An 18,448-nucleotide genomic window follows, 5' to 3' on the forward strand; every position below is an offset into this window, starting at 1 on the left:
TAAAATAGTAACATATTTTTTATTGCCAATAAAAAAATTGGGAGAAATCTTTTATAATTAATTGGGGTAAAATGAATTATCTCTTACTATGAAAGGCTTTCTAAGAGAATTTTATTGACACCATTGCATAAAGAATGAAAATAACTATATTTAAGTGGGATTTTAAAAGATTTTTTTAGGACACCTAATTTGTTTTTACAACATAACTTATTAAAATTAAAAACACTCAAAAGATAGGAACATGATTGTAAGTGTTGACACCATAACATGTTAAAGAAAGGTCTAATTCGGATATAGATGGAAAAGACACATTTCTTTTACGACAAGATATAAGTTTTTTTTTCTCAACGAAGACATATAACACAAAGGATGGTAATTTAATTTAAATTAAAAAAACTCATGACCAAAATACTTATAATCATTAAGATTTTTTCAACAACATTAGTAACATTAAAATTAATCTCATTTTTTAAAATATGGGTCAATGAACTAATTTGTTTTCACTCAATGATACATTGTATTCAACTATTTTATCACTCCTCTAATTCTAGAAAAATGTTTCTAAATCTTACTAAATGTAAAGGAATGAATTATATCTCAGATTTCTAAACTCGTGTCATGCCCACTCTCATCTTTCACGAGATAAAAAAAAAAAGTCAAAATAAAATCATTTTTTCCTCATTAAATAATGAGACAATGTTGTTCACAAATTAAAATTAAAATTAATAAAAATATAAATAAAAAACAAATCGGAATCTTAAATCCAAATGTCTGTTAAAGGAAAGGTTGATCGACAAACTTTTTTCCTTTAAGACTATTAAACAAAGCAAAAGCATGAACAAACCACGAAAATTAGTGATATATATCATAAATAATTGGCAAAACTGCACAAATTTTATGATACAGAAAGAGATACCTAAAGTATTAATAGCAGATCTAGATTGTGACAAAGTTACTTAGCCTTTTTTACCCGTCCTTCATAATTGAAAACTTAAAATAAATAAAACAAAGAATGTGTTCATAAGTAAAACTCATCTTTCTCTTTGAGCTTAGATGTTCTATTAGAGTTGTGGTCATGGTAAGCCTTTTTCCCTTTGTTTGAACTCTTATTGTGATTGTTTATTTGCATTTTAGAATTAATTTCATTCATATAGAGATCAGATTCAAATGACATTGCCACATTCAACTATTTTCTGAAACAACCATATAACAAGTTTTATTTTATTGAAGTAGTCAATCCATATAAAATATGGAATCCAAATTTCCAAATCTTTAACCTAGAAAGTCGACCATTTATAAATGTGTGATGATAGATGTACACCACAAAATTGCATACACCAACTTGACGGTACTTACTTAGATTTTAATCGACTATTATATTTAACCAAAACATTGCATTTGTTTATTCAAAGTGTTTTTGTCTTGAAAAAAATTAGGATGTCATGTGTCTATATCATAACCAAATGATAATTGATATTTTGATGTTATCACAAAGTTGGTGATAATTATGGACATTTATGAAGGTCTTTTAACGATTATGTAATGTTTGGATGTGTTACAATTTACATATTAGTTTACATATGAAGTTAACAAATAATTATAATAATTTAACCAATAAATTACACGAATCTAACGAATATGTTAAAGGGTAAAATAGGTAGATCTATCAATCTGGTTCCCTTCACATGGTTTTGTCCTGATCCATATGGGTTGGGATTAGAAAAGTTCACAGGACTAAAAAAACTCACTAAAAAAACTCATAGGACCAAAATATCCACAAAAATTATTTTGGTTAGAACTAATAATTTAGGAAATTACTCTAGTTCATTAGGTAATTAGGTAATTAATCTAGTTCATTAAAGACACAATCAATTAGGAAATTACTGTGTAGTTGATTAATTTTATCAGCACAACCATTTAAACCTAAAATCTAGCATTTGTGATTAAGTTTCGTGCAATTCAATCTTGATTCTTTGGAAAAAGACAGAGAAGGCTTTCTTGGAGTATTTTGGAAGATTCATTTGAAGTTCATTAAGATTGGTTTCTACAACATGGATTTTGGCCTGACAAGATGAAGGAAGATCAAAATTGAACAAAGGTGTATGCAATTTGTTTACTAAGCTGTAATTTTGTATACTGTTGTATGTTGCAATTCACTCTAAAGATGATTGTGTTTGAAGCAAAGTGTGTGGTATAGTCTTACTTGTGTCCTTTCCTTGTTTTAGAGTCAAGATTTTCTACGTGTTTTTGTAAATTATGTAAACCTTAGATATGCTGTGAGAAAGACTCTCTAGTTGTGGTTTGATAAGGGAAACTAGATGTACTTGCTCTTTCTTTCAATTAAAGTCTATTTCTTAGTGATCGATTAAGTATTTAAATTGTCCATCATCCATTTATCTTGTTAATAGATTAAAAAAGTTTTTTCCTTTTTGGTTTGTTAAAGATTGACCTTTTTCTTTTAACAAGATAATCCAGATTGGTGTTTAAATAAAAATTGAAGATGTGTAAGTTGCTTAATTTGCACATGGTTCAAACAAGAAACATGCCACCAGAAACTCCAATAGCTCACAAAGTCACAAGGAACAAATAATTTATACTAATTAGTTATAGGATCAACCTCACCCTAACCCTGATCCAACCCACTTCACACAAGGTTTTGGAGACTTTAGAAAAGTCCCATGTTGAGTGGGCCAAAAAATAAGACCTAGTTTTAAAGTGGGTCAGAGTCAATCCATAGGTCAGGCTTCCAAGGATAGATTTTCTAAAGGTGTATGTTTATCATTTTTTTTATATCTTTGTAAATTATTGAACATCATACCAAAGATAACATAATTGACCAACTATGCATCTCACACTACAAAAAAAAAAAAAAGGTGTTTGTGACAAAGTAATCCCTAAATAAGTCCCCGTTTCACAAAATCATTTTACAAAAATTAACAAGGACAAAGCAAAAACATAACTTTGTATCTAAAATTTAGTAACTAAATAGCAAGAAAATTGTTTCTTCACTATTGTTCACATCTTTTGTTCACATTTTAGTAGCAATCCTTCTTTAAAGTTTAGCTAATGAACTAAATGAAAATCCTCCACAGCTTTAGTGATCTTAGCTACAAACCACCACATATTTGAGATTTTCCCATCAAAAGTTTACACACAAACTAGCCTGTCTAAGAATTTGTAGTAGTTAGAGAAGATTCCAAGTTGTGAGATTTTAGTAGAGGTTTCTGCCTCAACCAAACTACACCAAGTTTGTTGCACCCAGGTTGAGTTTTCATACCATGATCAAAGGTTAGAAATCACTTCCCTAATAAGATCATTCTCAATGTTTCATTATTGGAAGAATGTAACAATATAAATCTATGGTCTGTGCTTCAATATGTATACAAATCTAAAGAAGATCTTATCATGTAGATAACAATAAAGGAAAAGTGATCATATTTATTTCTTGGGAATGTGCTACTGTAATTGAATCACAAGTGTTCATACAAAGTAATGTTATCGATCTTCCATATTTATTAACCATTTTTTTTGTACCAAAATCAAATGAATTTAATATTAATTATTAAATATTCTCATATAATAATGGGAAAATAGATCCTATAGTATGTTTAAACAAAAGTTATAGAAAGTATGCATGGAAAAATATTACAAAGTTTTTTTTAAAATATAGACAATTTAATTAATCAAAGATGACATTTTAATGTTGGAAATATTAAATATTAAATGATAATGAATTCTTATATACTTTACTTGATAGAACTTTATATTTTTTAAATTATATACGTGCTTTTGACAAATATTAAATATGTCCGTTTACATAAATATTAATAAATAAACAAATTCTGAAATTTATTAAATATACTCTATAATCCCTCAAATCATCCATAATTTTATAATAGTTTTAGAACTTATTCATGTCGATTTTGTGATGTAATTTTTTTTTAAAATATGTTAAGAACTATATACAAAATAGTGCATAATATGTATTTTCTAATTTATTTATTGTTTATATTAATAAAACCTTCAAAGTAGCATGTAAAATAAGATATAAATTATACAAATCAATCAAATTTTACTTTTTCAGTTAAAAAGTAACTTAATTTATTCAAACTTAATGTTTACCTAATAATGGAATTGGATATATGTTATAAGTTTTACTGACAGTGTATATAAAAAAATACTTTGATAATCGAACAAAACATTTATCCAAAATCTCATCTCATACTTATAAAAACTTGGCACATTTTGCCTCAAAATAAAATTAAACATTTAGAAAATAACAAAAGTATTAGAAAAGTCAGATTTGAACTTTTAACCATTCCGCTACCACCAAAGTCATTAAATCATTTGGCTTGCTTAAATTATATAAATATATATATATATATATATATATATATATATATTGTGTTTTTTAATTATAGTTTTAATTTTCTAAGGATGTATTTATATTTTTCTTTTAATTTAAGGTATTAAATTTATTTATTAGATCATTATTTTTATTATACCAATTTATTTACTCGGTCATATAAAGTTATTTATTACTTACTAATTATTTATACACATTTCGCCATCTTATTATTCATAACTATAATAAAAGAATTCAAAAAAATATATTTAATAATTTATATAATATATATATATATATATATAATCTTAAAAAACTAAAATTGCCATTTCATATATTTCATCAAATTTCAAATTTAAAATGCACAATTATGAACATATTATTTCAAATTGTTTCAACTCAATATGATAATGTAAAGTTAAATTACCTTATTTATATTAAATCAATAATTCAATATTCAATATATAACCCAATTCAATATAACTAATTTAATTATTTAATCCAATTTTAAAACTCAATTAAAAGTAAATTATGCACCTAATTTCAGTTAACTTACCATAATCATTGGATATTCATAAATCGTACAGCAAAGGATTATCAACTAAATTTGTAGATCTAACTCACTTGTAGTATTTTCTTACTTAAAAATTACTTACACTTAAAACAATACCTACAGAAGGTTGAAAAACATTAAAATTTTAAAGACTTAAAAAAAAAACAGTAAATGAAACCAAAATTCAATCAAAAGTTAAATTATCAAAAAAAATGTGTTTTTTTTCAACTGATCAAATTAATATTGTACTCAAACACGAATATACAAATGATATGAAATATTTAAAGAAAAAAATATCTTTGATATACTAACTACCCTGAGATAGAATTTGATTTTCTAAAAAATAATACTTGAATTGAAAAACTTGTAGATGAGAGAGGGAAGGAGTTAAAACCAAAAAGGAAAGAGAGTTTATAAAACTAGGCCCAATGGATGTTACTTTCTGCATTCAACAATTACTAACTACACTCCCATAATAAAGTTTTTTTATATCAGAGAATTTTTTTAAGGGGAAGAAAAGAAAGGTAAGAGTTGTAGAACTCTTTGCACATGTCGCAATTTCTTTCTTTATTGTATATTATTTCTTATAGATAGGTCGAGATAATTAGATTGTCTCTTCAATATATTTATTTTTATTAATAAGAAAATACGTATAAAATAAAACTACAGTTAAATAATCTAAATTAAAGTATATGTAAGCAAATATTTGTTTTATTATTATGCAAAATGGTACATAAACAAGAACCAACAAGTCCAACAAATTCTGGAAGCAAAACTTCCATTGGTACCATCTTTCATATAAAAAGGAAAAAACACTACAACTCTAAATTAGAACCATTCATCAAAGCATAGTTTATATTCTGTATTGTTGAGGTCATGAGAGAGTTGACAACGGTCTTGGATTCTGCTACCATAGTTGTTGGACCATTCATCAGTATTTGAAAAGCCACAGTCAATAAAGTACTGTGTGTTCTGGAATCACCACTTTCACTACTCCATGCAGAAGAAGCATTTGTAATAGATTGAACATCCTTCGAGATCACAATGCCTGATGGAAAAATTGACATTTCACCATTTATAGTCCTTTTTATGTCAGATACATTCACTGGGGAATACACAACATATGATCCCAAATCATCAATACAACTCTCCTGAATAATGCCCATATTATTCGTAGTTCCATGAAGAGGCTGTTTCATATATAATAATAAAAAAAATCAAGTTCATACCAAAAAAAGTAAAACAACAAATTTAAGGATTTGATCATTCTTAAAACTCAACCAAAGCTGTTACAAATTAACTTTCTATTCAAATTATTTCAATATATAATATAGTATTTGAGTACCTGTATAATTGATATGTAGTTGCTAGGGTTAGTTCCAGCTGAGACACGTGCAACTTCATGCACGGGACTCTCATAACACATAACGTCCCACTGTTGAAAAACATAAGATAACAAATAAATGGAACAGTAAAAAGAATAATACATTGATAAAAAAGAAAAGAGTGGGTTGAGTTTGTGAACCTTGGCACGTTTTATTGGATCTCTAAAGAAGTCAAAAACGTATTCTGAGGGCAATGGTAGTCGAAAAGAAGTTGTAGCAATGAATATAATCATGGCATTTGATTGACTTGGGTTTGTGTATTTTCGAACAACGATCCTAATATTGTTATTCTCCTCCCTAATATTGTTATTCTCCTCAGCTAAATGTTCAAGGTACTCTGACTTACTTGACATGTTTAAAACTCCATAGAAGTTTTTTACCATTTGATGAGAAAACTTTATCATATTTTTCCTTCCTCCGAGAATAGGGATCACTGAAAATTCATGACATATAGTCTTAATTAGGTATGCACAAATATTAATAGGTTTGGAATAAAGCTAGAAATAAGAACCTCCATTGATGTCATAATCAGGCATGTTTTCATCTCCGACACTTGTAAATTTTGCACACATTCTTTGAAGTTCCAAAAGCCATCTTTCTGCTCCGTACGCAATGTTGTTATTAACGATATCTTTGTATAGTTGATGCGTTTCAATCCTCTCATCCACTTCTACATGTTCAATCCAAGAAATCTAGAAGGAAGTATATGAACACACATGATACCAAACCCAATGCAGAGGAAATATTTAGCATAGCTTAATTATGAGAATGGACATACTTGAAGCATAAAAATACAAAGGTAAGATTCTCCTTTTCAGATTGGTGCATATGTCCTTTACATTGTATCAGATCTATATCATAGTCATTCACAACCGTATATGATTACATAGATCAGAAGGTACCTGCTTGGCTTGAAGCATGTAAGGGGGATTAATTAATATATGTAGTCCAGGTTTCTTGCTCTGTTTTCTTGTTCTGTTTGCGGGTGTGGTTAAATAGAAGGATGAATTGGAAGATGGAGAAAACAAAAGTTGTTTACTATTACAAAATGACCACGGAAACACTAGGTACAGATTGATGTGTAAATGCAGAAAGCAAAAGTAGCCATATTGGAAAAGTAGACTTAAATAATATCTCAAGGATAATGCTTATTATCCTCTGTTTAGAATGAGTATTTGAATGTATAAAACCTAGATACCTAGATTGGTAGGGATATTTGAATCTTATTTGTTGAGGTCTAAACAATGAATTATATGGAGACCCTATAATAGAACACTTTGTACATATCTTTTTGTATACCCTCAAGTATATATATACTTTGCTAATAAAAAACACATGATGAAAATGATGACCTAATTGATGTTAAACATCCTCAAGTGAAAATTGACCAAAAAAAAATATAAACTAATGGGTTGTAAGGTTGGGACGTGAACTTTAAGTTTAATTCAACTTTATAAAATTGACTTGTAAGGTGAGATTTGCACTCACTTATATACTATGACTGTATTTCTAGTCGATATATAAAACTTCCATCACATCTCCCTCACGACAAGTTATATACATTTCGGGTATGAGACTTTACATTAGTGAGTGATCAACGAATGAAACAATAGACCGAACAAACAACAAACTCTAACATAGTTCAAATATCATGTTACACTTTTAAATTTAACTCGATCCTATAAGATCGACTTAGATCGACATATAAAATAATATTTGCATATCCACTTGTTCACTCGATATAAAACTTTAATATGACCTTATATCTAACCATAAATTATAATAGCATTATATATACGGTAACTTAGTTCTCCAATGCATTTATCGATATATATGTACTCACCCAGCACAACTCATTTGAAACTTCATGAATCATGCATCCAGAGGGGCACCTCCAATACTTAGGATTCTTGTTCCCGTTGGTGCTGTCAACCGAAACATCCACTATCACCCACGAACGTTCTTCAAGTTGTTCACAATAACGAAGGAAGCACAATTCCCGAGATGGAACTAAAGGTGAAAGAACATGCATCTCTTCGCTCATCTACATAAGCAAAACAAAAAAAGGTATTCACTTGTTATATGAATGTAACAAAGAAACTCAGTACACAGACCAAGGTTTGCACGAGGTATACCAACAACAAAACTCCGCTTCGGTTTGAACCATTTGCAAGTACTTCGATTGTGCGTGCTTTTCTAACAATTGTTGAGAAAAGATTTGCCCAATTTTCCTATTAATGGATAAAAAATCATGTATATGATTGTGTAAAGGCACTATTTGCTGGTAAAATATTAAAGTGGTGAGTACTAACCGAATTCAGAAACATCTCAACTAAGTCCATTGCCTGAATTCTCACAAGTCGTGAATGTTTTGAGGATTCTACACGAGCTTGGGAATTCTTGAAGTGATTAATCCTTGGAAAGAATGCTTGGTAGCTTTCAAGATGAAGAACAAAACTTTGATGGTTTGAAGATTTGACCCATATGGGTTCATTGGTGCACATAAGTCTAATTAATTCTTCCTTAGCAGCCACTGCAGTTTTTGACATCATTGTTCTTTCCATTTGTGTTATTCTGCTCCCAGGGTTGAACATGGTATCTTCACCTTGAAATGCAACACTTAGTTTCAGATAACTTCTTGGTATTAATGGACCGCGTGATGAAGATCCCCTCATAAGAGTGGAGTTCATGTTTAGGTCTAATCCTGGTTTACCCATGTACTTTGCAAGAGCACTAGACACCCTCTCATGCTGAAAACAAAAATCATAAATAAACATGAATCATATATTAGTGGTAAAAAGTTTGTTTAATTATGTTTTGTTATCATTTTTCTCTAAAATCTCAAATTAATCCCCTAATCTTTATTTGTTTGGATTATATTCCCTAATTTCTAAAATCTCAAATTTGATCATTTTTATTAATACTGTACTAACAATATTAAAAATGTGTTATATGTAAGTTTGTACGAGAATGGAAATTAGTGAACAAACCTCTTCTCTAAGACAAGCATTCTCAAGACGAAGTTGTTCAAGAGAACGTTTACGCTTTTCATCAACATTTGATGGACCTCCACAAGATGGACAAATTATATTTTTGAATGCCTCTCTTAATAAGAGGTTATCTTTACGTATCTTTTCATTCTCAATACGAAATATACTGTTATTTGTTCGTTCAGTTTGAGTCTGCAATCGAACACATGTAAAATAGTTATTACTACTAAAAAATAATAATAAATATGAAAAAAAAAATATAGGCTACCTTTATTTGAGTTCTCTTATTTTGAAACCAAAATTTTACTTGTTTTGGCTCGAGTCCAAGTTCTTCTGCTATTTGACATCTTGTGCTTTTAGTTGGATGTGGACATTTGCGAAACATTCTTTAACACGATAATAAATATCACAATTAATAGAGAATAATATAAATGATGAATATCTCTAAACAAAGTCACACAAGTAACAAAGAATCTAGAGAGAAAATATGCCATGTAAAATAGTAATATATTTTTTATTATCAATAAAAAATTGAGAGAATTCTTTTATAATTAATTGGGATAAAATGAAATATCAAGGCTTGCTAAGAGAATTTTGTTGACACCATTTCATATTCAAAAAATGAGAAGGAGTGTATTTAAGTGGGGCTTTGAAAGACTTTTTTGGGACATCCAATTTCTTTTTACAACATAGCATATTAAAAATAGATTAAAAATACTCAAAGGATAGGAATATTGTAAGTGTTTTCACCATAGCATGTTTAAAAAAAATGTCTAATTCAAATATAGATGGAAAAATATATACATTCTTTTCCAGCGAAAAGATATGTTTTTTTTCCAACGAAAAAGATATAACACTTGAGGGATAATAATTTAATTTAAATTAAGAAAACTCGTGATCAAATACAAAGGAAATTAATCTCAATGTTTAAAATATTAGTCAATGAACCGATCTCTTTCCACTGATAATTCGCTTAATATATTATTCAACTATTTTATCACCCTAATTAAAAGAAAAAGGTTTCTAAACCTTCCTAAATACAAAGAAAATGAATTATATTTCAAATTTCTAAACTCATGTCACACTCACTCTCATTTATTACAAGATAAAAACAAAAAAAATAAAATGAAATCAATTTGTTTTCTCGATAAATGAAAAGACAATATTACTCAAAAATTAAAATTAAAATTAACAAAAATAAAAAAATAAAAAAAGAAAACCAAGTCGTGATCTTAAATCAAAACAAAAGTGGATTGAATAAAAGTTCGAAAAATAAAGCTTTTTCCTTTAAAATTATTAAACAAAATAAAAACAAGAACAAGTCATGAAAAATAGTAATTTTCACCGTAAATAATCGAAACAGATCAAAACTGCAAAAGTTTTATGATATAGAAAGAGATATATAGAGCATCAATGGTAGATCTAGGTCGAAACAAAATTAATTAGCCCTTTTTACTCATCTTTCATAATTGAAAACTTGAAATAAATAAAACAAAGAACGTGTTCGGAAGTAAAACTCGTCTTACTCTTCGAGCTTAGATGTTCTATCAGAGTTGTGGCCATGGTAAGCCTTTTTCCCTTTGTTTGAGCTCTTATTGTGACTGTTTTTGTGATTGTGATTGTGTTTATCATCTCCAGAACCACCTGCAGCTCCCATAGAAAAATCCATTTTTCCTCAATTCACCTGCAAAAGAGACTAAACTTCTGAGTTTGTGGTGAGTTATGTGAATTCTGAAGAAGGGACTTTATAGATGCCAATTTGCATGACCTCACCCTTTGCATTTGAGTATCCCAAAGGAAATAAAACCTGATAAAGAAAATAATGATGAGATTTTCACCACCTTTTTCCTTAGATTAATGGTGAACGGAAATTAAAGGTCTTAACTTGTATAACCCCACATACTAACACATCATCACTCCAACCCAGTCACAGCTATATGCTGTAGAAAAAAACAAAAATTACAGAAATTAGGAAAAAAAAATGTATTATTGAATGAAAAAACTCAGAATATGTGTAACTGATGGTTTTGCTAGCCTTGAATTCGTGCCAAGCACATGACAACTCATCTGCATGCAAAGGGAGAGAGAAGTGGGAAAATGTGAACTAAAAAACAAACTCACTGAAACCGAATTTTGGATTTGGTGGATTCAAACGCGTGTTTGGTTTTGGTTTGGTTTTGGGTTCGTGGTTCTGTGAAATATGAAAGTGGTGGGGTTGAGCTTGTGCTATTGCAATTGTAATAAATAGGATTCTTTTTTAATTTAATGTTATTGGGTTGAAGGAAGCAATCGGTGAGGGCCAGTCAAATTGAAAATGCTGTAAGCAATCAATTTGTAATGCTTTTGAGGATTTGTTTTGTTCATTGTATTGCAAAAACTCATTAAATGAAGCCTTTATTTATATTGGTTTATTATATGATATTATACACTCGGAGTAATTGTCTTCACAAACATTAAATGAATTAAATTTATGTTACTTTTATTATATTAATAAAAAGTTTAAACCGAAAAGAAAGTAATAAATGTGGATGATAAAATCAATTAATCAAGTACTAGCAGTTATGCACATATTAAAGGTTAAGAGTGTAAAACAGTTTTTGCATTTATTTAATGATTGGTTGTATATATGACTTTTTAATATATTTATTACAAGTTAAATGCTAATTAATGTTTTTAAGGATGTGTCTGTTGTAGAAAATAAATATTGAGAGAGTAAATAAAACAAAAATAAAAATAAAAAAAGAAAAATAAAGTTTTTTAATTAAGAAAATAAAGGGTTATTTAAGTTTCAGTAAATTTTGAAATTAGTCCTTTTTCGAAACTTTATACCAATTTAGTCATTCATCTTTAGAAATGCATGAACTTAGTCTTTCTTACCAAAGTTTTTCAAGTTTATTTGACATTTTAAACGCATTTTATGATAGTATTTGAGTTAACATTGAAGCGAAAATATATCAAACGATATAAATAATTCAAATACTATCATGAAATGTACTTGAAATGTCAGATAAATTTAACAAAATTTGGTTAAAATTGCTAAATTCACATATTTTTAAAGATAAATAATTAAATTGGTCAAAAATTTTGAAGAATGACTAATTTCAAATTTCACTAAAACTTAAGGAACCAAAACATATTTAGCCCAAAAATAAAATACTGTGAAAATTAAATTTCTAAGACTATGCCATTTATAATCAATGTTATTCTATTATTTTTATTTTTATTTAATATAAAAAAAATAAGATTTGTAAACTAGCAAAAATTCAGTTTCCAATAATCGATTCTAGAAGAAAAATATAAACGTACACATCTATGTAATGCACACTCATTTTACACCTCCATGTGTTATATATTTATTTTTTGGAAAATATATTGGTTAAACTAGTGTAACGTTTTAGTTAAATTGGTATGACTATTAGTGAAATTCCCTGATTATCTCTAACCTTGTGAAAATATACAACATCAGTTATCAAAATTTGTATATGGGGACTAGATCAAGTTGGTTAAATAAATTGATATAGTTGGTTTCAAATTTTTTGTTAATTGAGAATTGTTGGGTCCGATGCAACTCTAAGGTTTTGTTCATTTGGATAGATGAATTTGGAATAGAGTATGAAGATGAATTTATGTAAATTTGAGCGGATGAATATATATGTTTTTTTGAGTGAATTTAGAGAATAAAGTGAATGGATTTGAAGATGAATTGTGTGAAAGTTAGTAAATGATTTGAGTTATGTGATAAATTAAAAAAATTGTTTTAATAGATAGATTTTGAAGATTACCAAAATACCCTTAATGCTAAAAATATTTAAAATACTTTTTAGATTAGTAAAAAATACTATTTAATAAATTTTAATAACAAAATAAAAAATATATAAATTATATTAAATTATTTTTTTTTATAATAATAATTATTTATTATTATTACTTAATATTATATTTATATATATATATATATATATATATATATATATATATATATATGACTTTTAATAGTATAGGCACAATAATGCAAGTTCTTCACTCTCTTTCATGAAAAATTCCACCAACCATATATTTTGAGCAATCTCACACAGGTTGTAATTAAAAAAACAAAACTAAAAAAATAAAATGGAGAACTGCACATGAAGAAAAGGCCTTTTAGTAATGGAGTGTTATGTATTTCAAATCTCCACACTGATGCTAAGATTAAAAAGATTGAATATCTCTCATTTCCTTGCTTTCTCTCTCCCTCAAATGATGCAAAATGAACACAAAAATATTTTAAAATCCGCGCTTGCTAATCTTTGAAAACAATAAATCATCGGAAGAGAGCACAGCAGCCTAAAAGAGTGAGTGGACATGATGGAGACACATGGTATCCTAAAGTTTTTTTTTTTCTAAATTACAACACTTTAGTTAATGGAATGTTTTGGTTAAATTAGTATAAAAGTTAAATATGTTTTTGGTTTTTAATTTTTAGTAAAAATTTGAATTAGTTTTTTTTTATTTTAGAGAAATTTAGTCTCCAACTTTAAAAATGTATAAATTTATTTTTTTTAATTAAAAATTGTTAAGTTTATTCCATGTTTTACATGCGTTTTTTAGTTAATATTAAAATATAAATATATCAAACAGATAAATAAGTCAAAATACTATCATAAAACGCATTTGAAACATCACATAAATTTAACAAAATTTGATTAAAGGATTAAATTTACACATTTATAAAATCAAAAAATTAAATCAGATCAAAATTCCGAGAAGAAACTAATTCTAATTTTTATAAAAAGATAAAAAAATAAAAGACATCTTTAACCTTTCATATAATTATAAATTAAATTAATCTTTAAACTTATTTATCAATTATAACATATAAAAGAGTCCGATTAATGTCAAATTGATGTACGAAACTTTTTTGGTGTGTGTCTATCCGTACTCTTATCGAAACCACATAATTAGGGATGGCAACGGGGCGGGGCAGGTACGGGTATCATGATCCCATCCCCATCCCCATAATAAAAATTCATCCTCATCCCCATCCCCAAACCCAATGGGTATACAACTTTTGACCCATCCTCATCCCCATCGGGTAACGGGTATTTTCTTATACCCATACCCATACCCATTTTTTTATTGTTCCATATACCAATTAAATATTTTTTATAAAAAAAATTTAAAAATCACACCAGCGGAATCATGATACTATCAAAATATTCAATATTAAAATAACATACTCTTTTTGATTTTCATGATGTCAAATATTAAGAAAAATATTATAATAGTATAAATCTCAAATTAAAGTATCAAATAACAACTAAATAAAATTCAAATAATTATATAAAAGCTAAAAAATTACACATTACTAAAATTTTATAATAACCAAAATATTTATTAATTTTACAAATGATCAGTGGTTTCATTTGCATTCGATCCACCTACACATAGAAAAAAAATGAAAAATTAGATATGATATAATAATTGAAATTGAAAATTTTAATTACTAGAATATAATGTACCTTCTTCATCAGATTCATTTTCACTCATGAGAACATCTTTTCCTTTTAATTTTTTAACACCTACAAACACCAAATGTAGAATATTAGATGAGAATTCACAAAAAATACTAACAAAAAATATTAATAAATTTGAGTAACTTACCTAGATGGTTTGAGTTCCATATCCAACTTCTTGTATACATCAAAGCCTCTATAGTAATATGATGAAGTCGACTACGGTGAGAAGTTAATATCTGACCACCAGTACTAAAAGCAGATTCAGAAGCTACAGTTGTTATTGGAATAGCTAAAACATCCCTTGCAATTGCTTGAAGGGTTGGAAACTTTAACCCATTTGTTTTCCACCATGATAGGATATCAAATTCTTGTGTAACCGGCAAATTATCTTCTTCCAAGTAATAATCCAACTCTGTTTTCATAACTGTAGTTCTAGATTTTTTCTTTTTTGCCATAAATTCTAAAAATTCATTCGCATCATTATCAACATCCTTTCCCAACTCCAATGATGTAGCTCTATAAGAAGAAGTTTCATTCTTTTTTTATTGATATTCCAAAACCAAATCATAGCACATTTGACGAATCCTACTAAGTTTCAGATCAAAATCATTACCATACAATTTATAAAAATAATATTCTAACATGTTCATCTTGTACCTTGGATTTAAAACTGAAACAATTGCCAATATGTTATATAACAAAAAACAAACAGAATGAGAAATATGTTATATATATATATATATATATATATATATATATATATATATATATATTATATTATATTATATTATATATTATATTACTATGTATATATATATATTATATGTGTGGATATCTTATGTTTATATATATATATATATAATTATTTATATATATTATATTATATTATATATTATATTATTATTACTATGTATATATATTATATGTGTGGATATCTTATGTTTATATATATATATATATATATATATATATATATATATATTTATAGATATATATTTATTTTAAGTATATATTATATTATATTATATAATAATATAAATATAATAATATATATTATATTATTATGTATATATATTATATGTATATGCGTAGATATTTTATGCTTTTATTTATATATATATATATATATATATATATATATATATATATATATATATTTCTTTTAAACTTTTATAAATTTGTAATGTTATAAATTTGTTTATAAAAGATCTTACTAGTTAAATGATTAATTTGTTTTATACGTATATATTATATATATTATATTATATTATTATGTATATATATTATATGTATATTATATTATATTATATTATATTATATTACATGTATATGTGTAAATATATATATATATATATAAAAGTATATTTTATTTATATGTATATATACTATATTATATTATATTATATTATATTATATTATATTATATTATATTATATTATATTTTATGTGTAAATATATTATTTATTTATATATATTTTTTAGATTATTTAATAAATTATAAATAGTTTAGTAATTTAAGCGGGGACGGGTATTTGGGCGGGTATATATATATCCCCATCCCCATCCCCATCCCCAGTTGAAAATTTTGGGTATTACCCATACCCATACCCATATCCAGTCAAAGCGGGGATTCTCCGTCAAAACGGGGACGGGTTCGGGTGATACCCACGGACACGGGTTTATTTGCCATCTCTACACATAATTCATTAAAAGTGTTAATGACGCTAGAACATTGATATTATCTTTCTCAGTTATGTATTTTTGTTTTTAATATATTTTTTGTCCTCTTTTAGTTTGGATGTATTTTTCCAATCTTGTTTGTCGACCAGGTGTAATTATAAACTTTAAGACTAGAATTAGTTAATTACTTAATTAAGCATATAAAAGTATACAATTAATTAACAATAAATATTTTGTATTTATCTTATTTGTAATATCTTAGTGTCCTTTTAACTTAATAAAATTATATTTAGATAACAAATTGTGCTAATGCAATAGATAACTAAGTATGTGGTTATCCGTGTATTATAAAATAGATTAATGGACTTAAATAATAAGAATTAGGATTTAAGCAATCTTAGATTAGACCATAATGATCGATGATTGGTTCGTGAGTCCAATTTTTTTAGTGAGCTTTTGGTATTATCTATCGTTAAGCATTAAAAACATACTACTTTGGTATTTTAAAAATATTTTTAATATATTGTAAAATTTCAAAATTAATGATCATCAGTGTATTTTGAAGGCACAATAGATAAATAACACATAAAAATCAGCAAAGAATCCAAATTATTGGTTTGTATATATGGAAATGTGGGTTGGGAGAAACCACCATGTTTTGAAAAAGGTATGATAGAGAAAAAAATAAAGAAAAATCTTTTAAAATGGAAAAAGGAAAGCATTTATCGTTTGTAAGGAGGATTTGCATAATAAAATCAAGGTTTAAATACTATTTCGATCCTTATTTCTGATTTTTGTAAGTTTGGAAAAGTTTGATATTTTTTATCCTAATTTCTGATTAAGTTTTTGGTAGTTTGAGCCTAGATCAATATAAAGGTATATATTTTTGTATTGATTTTCGTTTTTTAGTTTCCATTTTTGCTTTCATCTCTTGTTCATGGATGTTATAAATCTTTCATTCACTTTTTTATATGTTTTAGGGTGGTTTGGATTTGTGGTTGTAGGGTGGTAATGGTGGTGGTGGTGTTAGTGACGAAAGATCATGAAATAAAAAGTGAAACTAAATTGAATCAATTTAACTAAAATAAGGAATAAATTGAACAAATTAAACTAAAATAGGAATTTATTTTGAACAAAACACAACCAGTCATAATGTGAACAATGTCACATCATGTGAATAATGTCAGTGTGTACACTATGTCGTTATCAATTTAAATGGTATGAACAAAAGGACGAAATTAAACATAATTTAACAAATCAGGAACCAAATTGAACGCACAAAACAAGGATCAAATTGAACAAACTAGATCAAAACAGGGACCAAAAGAGTATTTAAACCTAAAATCAATCATAATTGTCTTACCTATATTCTACTTATCATTTATTTAAAATGCACTTAGAAGTGAGGAATGAGATTATAAGATTTCAGAGTCATTCTTTATAAGGATGGAGGAGTGGAGGTAGGAAAATAATATGGATTAAGTGGAAAAATATATGTAAACTAAGGAAAAATGAGGACTTGGAGAGAAAGACATTAAACTTTTTAATATAACTTTATTAAGAAAATGGGTGTAGAGATTAAGAACCGAAAAGTGAGGTCATATGTTTTGAAACCGAAATATGGATGTGGAGAAGTCTAAATAATAAGAGTGACAATAGACATGATTCATTCTGGAGGGATATAAGTAAAATATCTAAAGAAGGACAATGAAGATACTAATTTCAAGGGAACATAATCTAGAAAATACAAGAAAATAACAAATGGTAACAAAAGGAAAGACATTGAATTGCTTGATTTATTTTGAAAAACTAAGGCTTTACCATCATTTATATGTTATTTTGTATGGAAGATATTACAAAATAGAGTAATCGCAATGAGTAATTTGTAGTTTACAAAAGAGGGGATAAACATAGGAAGAAACTTATATTTTAGGTGTGGAACCAATGGAGTATATATATATTTTAGGTGTGGAAACTTATATTTTTAAATAAAAATTATT

The 18,448-nt window shown here is 26.9% G+C and overlaps 1 protein-coding gene across 2 annotated transcripts; it reads right to left on the bottom strand.

Moving 5' to 3' along the window:
• Positions 1–5,593: 5,593 nt before the first annotated feature.
• LOC114187695 (homeobox-leucine zipper protein HDG11-like) lies at positions 5,594–11,582 on the bottom strand. 2 transcript variants are annotated; one of them, XM_028076009.2, is made up of 11 exons: positions 11,047–11,582; positions 10,800–10,957; positions 9,542–9,659; positions 9,274–9,465; positions 8,596–9,033; positions 8,419–8,514; positions 8,127–8,327; positions 6,795–6,975; positions 6,424–6,716; positions 6,244–6,333; positions 5,594–6,088 (listed from the first exon to the last, which is right to left on the bottom strand). In XM_028076009.2, exons 2-11 carry the CDS (start codon positions 10,940–10,942, stop codon positions 5,714–5,716), a joined length of 2,127 nt encoding a protein of 708 aa, XP_027931810.2. In that variant the 5' UTR covers positions 10,943–10,957; positions 11,047–11,582; the 3' UTR covers positions 5,594–5,713. The 2 variants fall into 2 exon arrangements, with proteins under 2 accessions (XP_027931810.2, XP_027931809.2); XM_028076008.2 differs by lacking the exon at positions 11,047–11,582 and having other exon boundaries at positions 10,800–11,030.
• Between the last annotated feature and the right edge of the window lie 6,866 nt (positions 11,583–18,448).

The sequence above is a fragment of the Vigna unguiculata genome, chromosome 6 (genome assembly GCF_037176805.1).
Source record: "Vigna unguiculata cultivar grain cowpea cultivar isolate G323 ecotype 2 chromosome 6, ASM3717680v1, whole genome shotgun sequence".
NCBI lineage: Eukaryota > Viridiplantae > Streptophyta > Magnoliopsida > Fabales > Fabaceae > Vigna > Vigna unguiculata.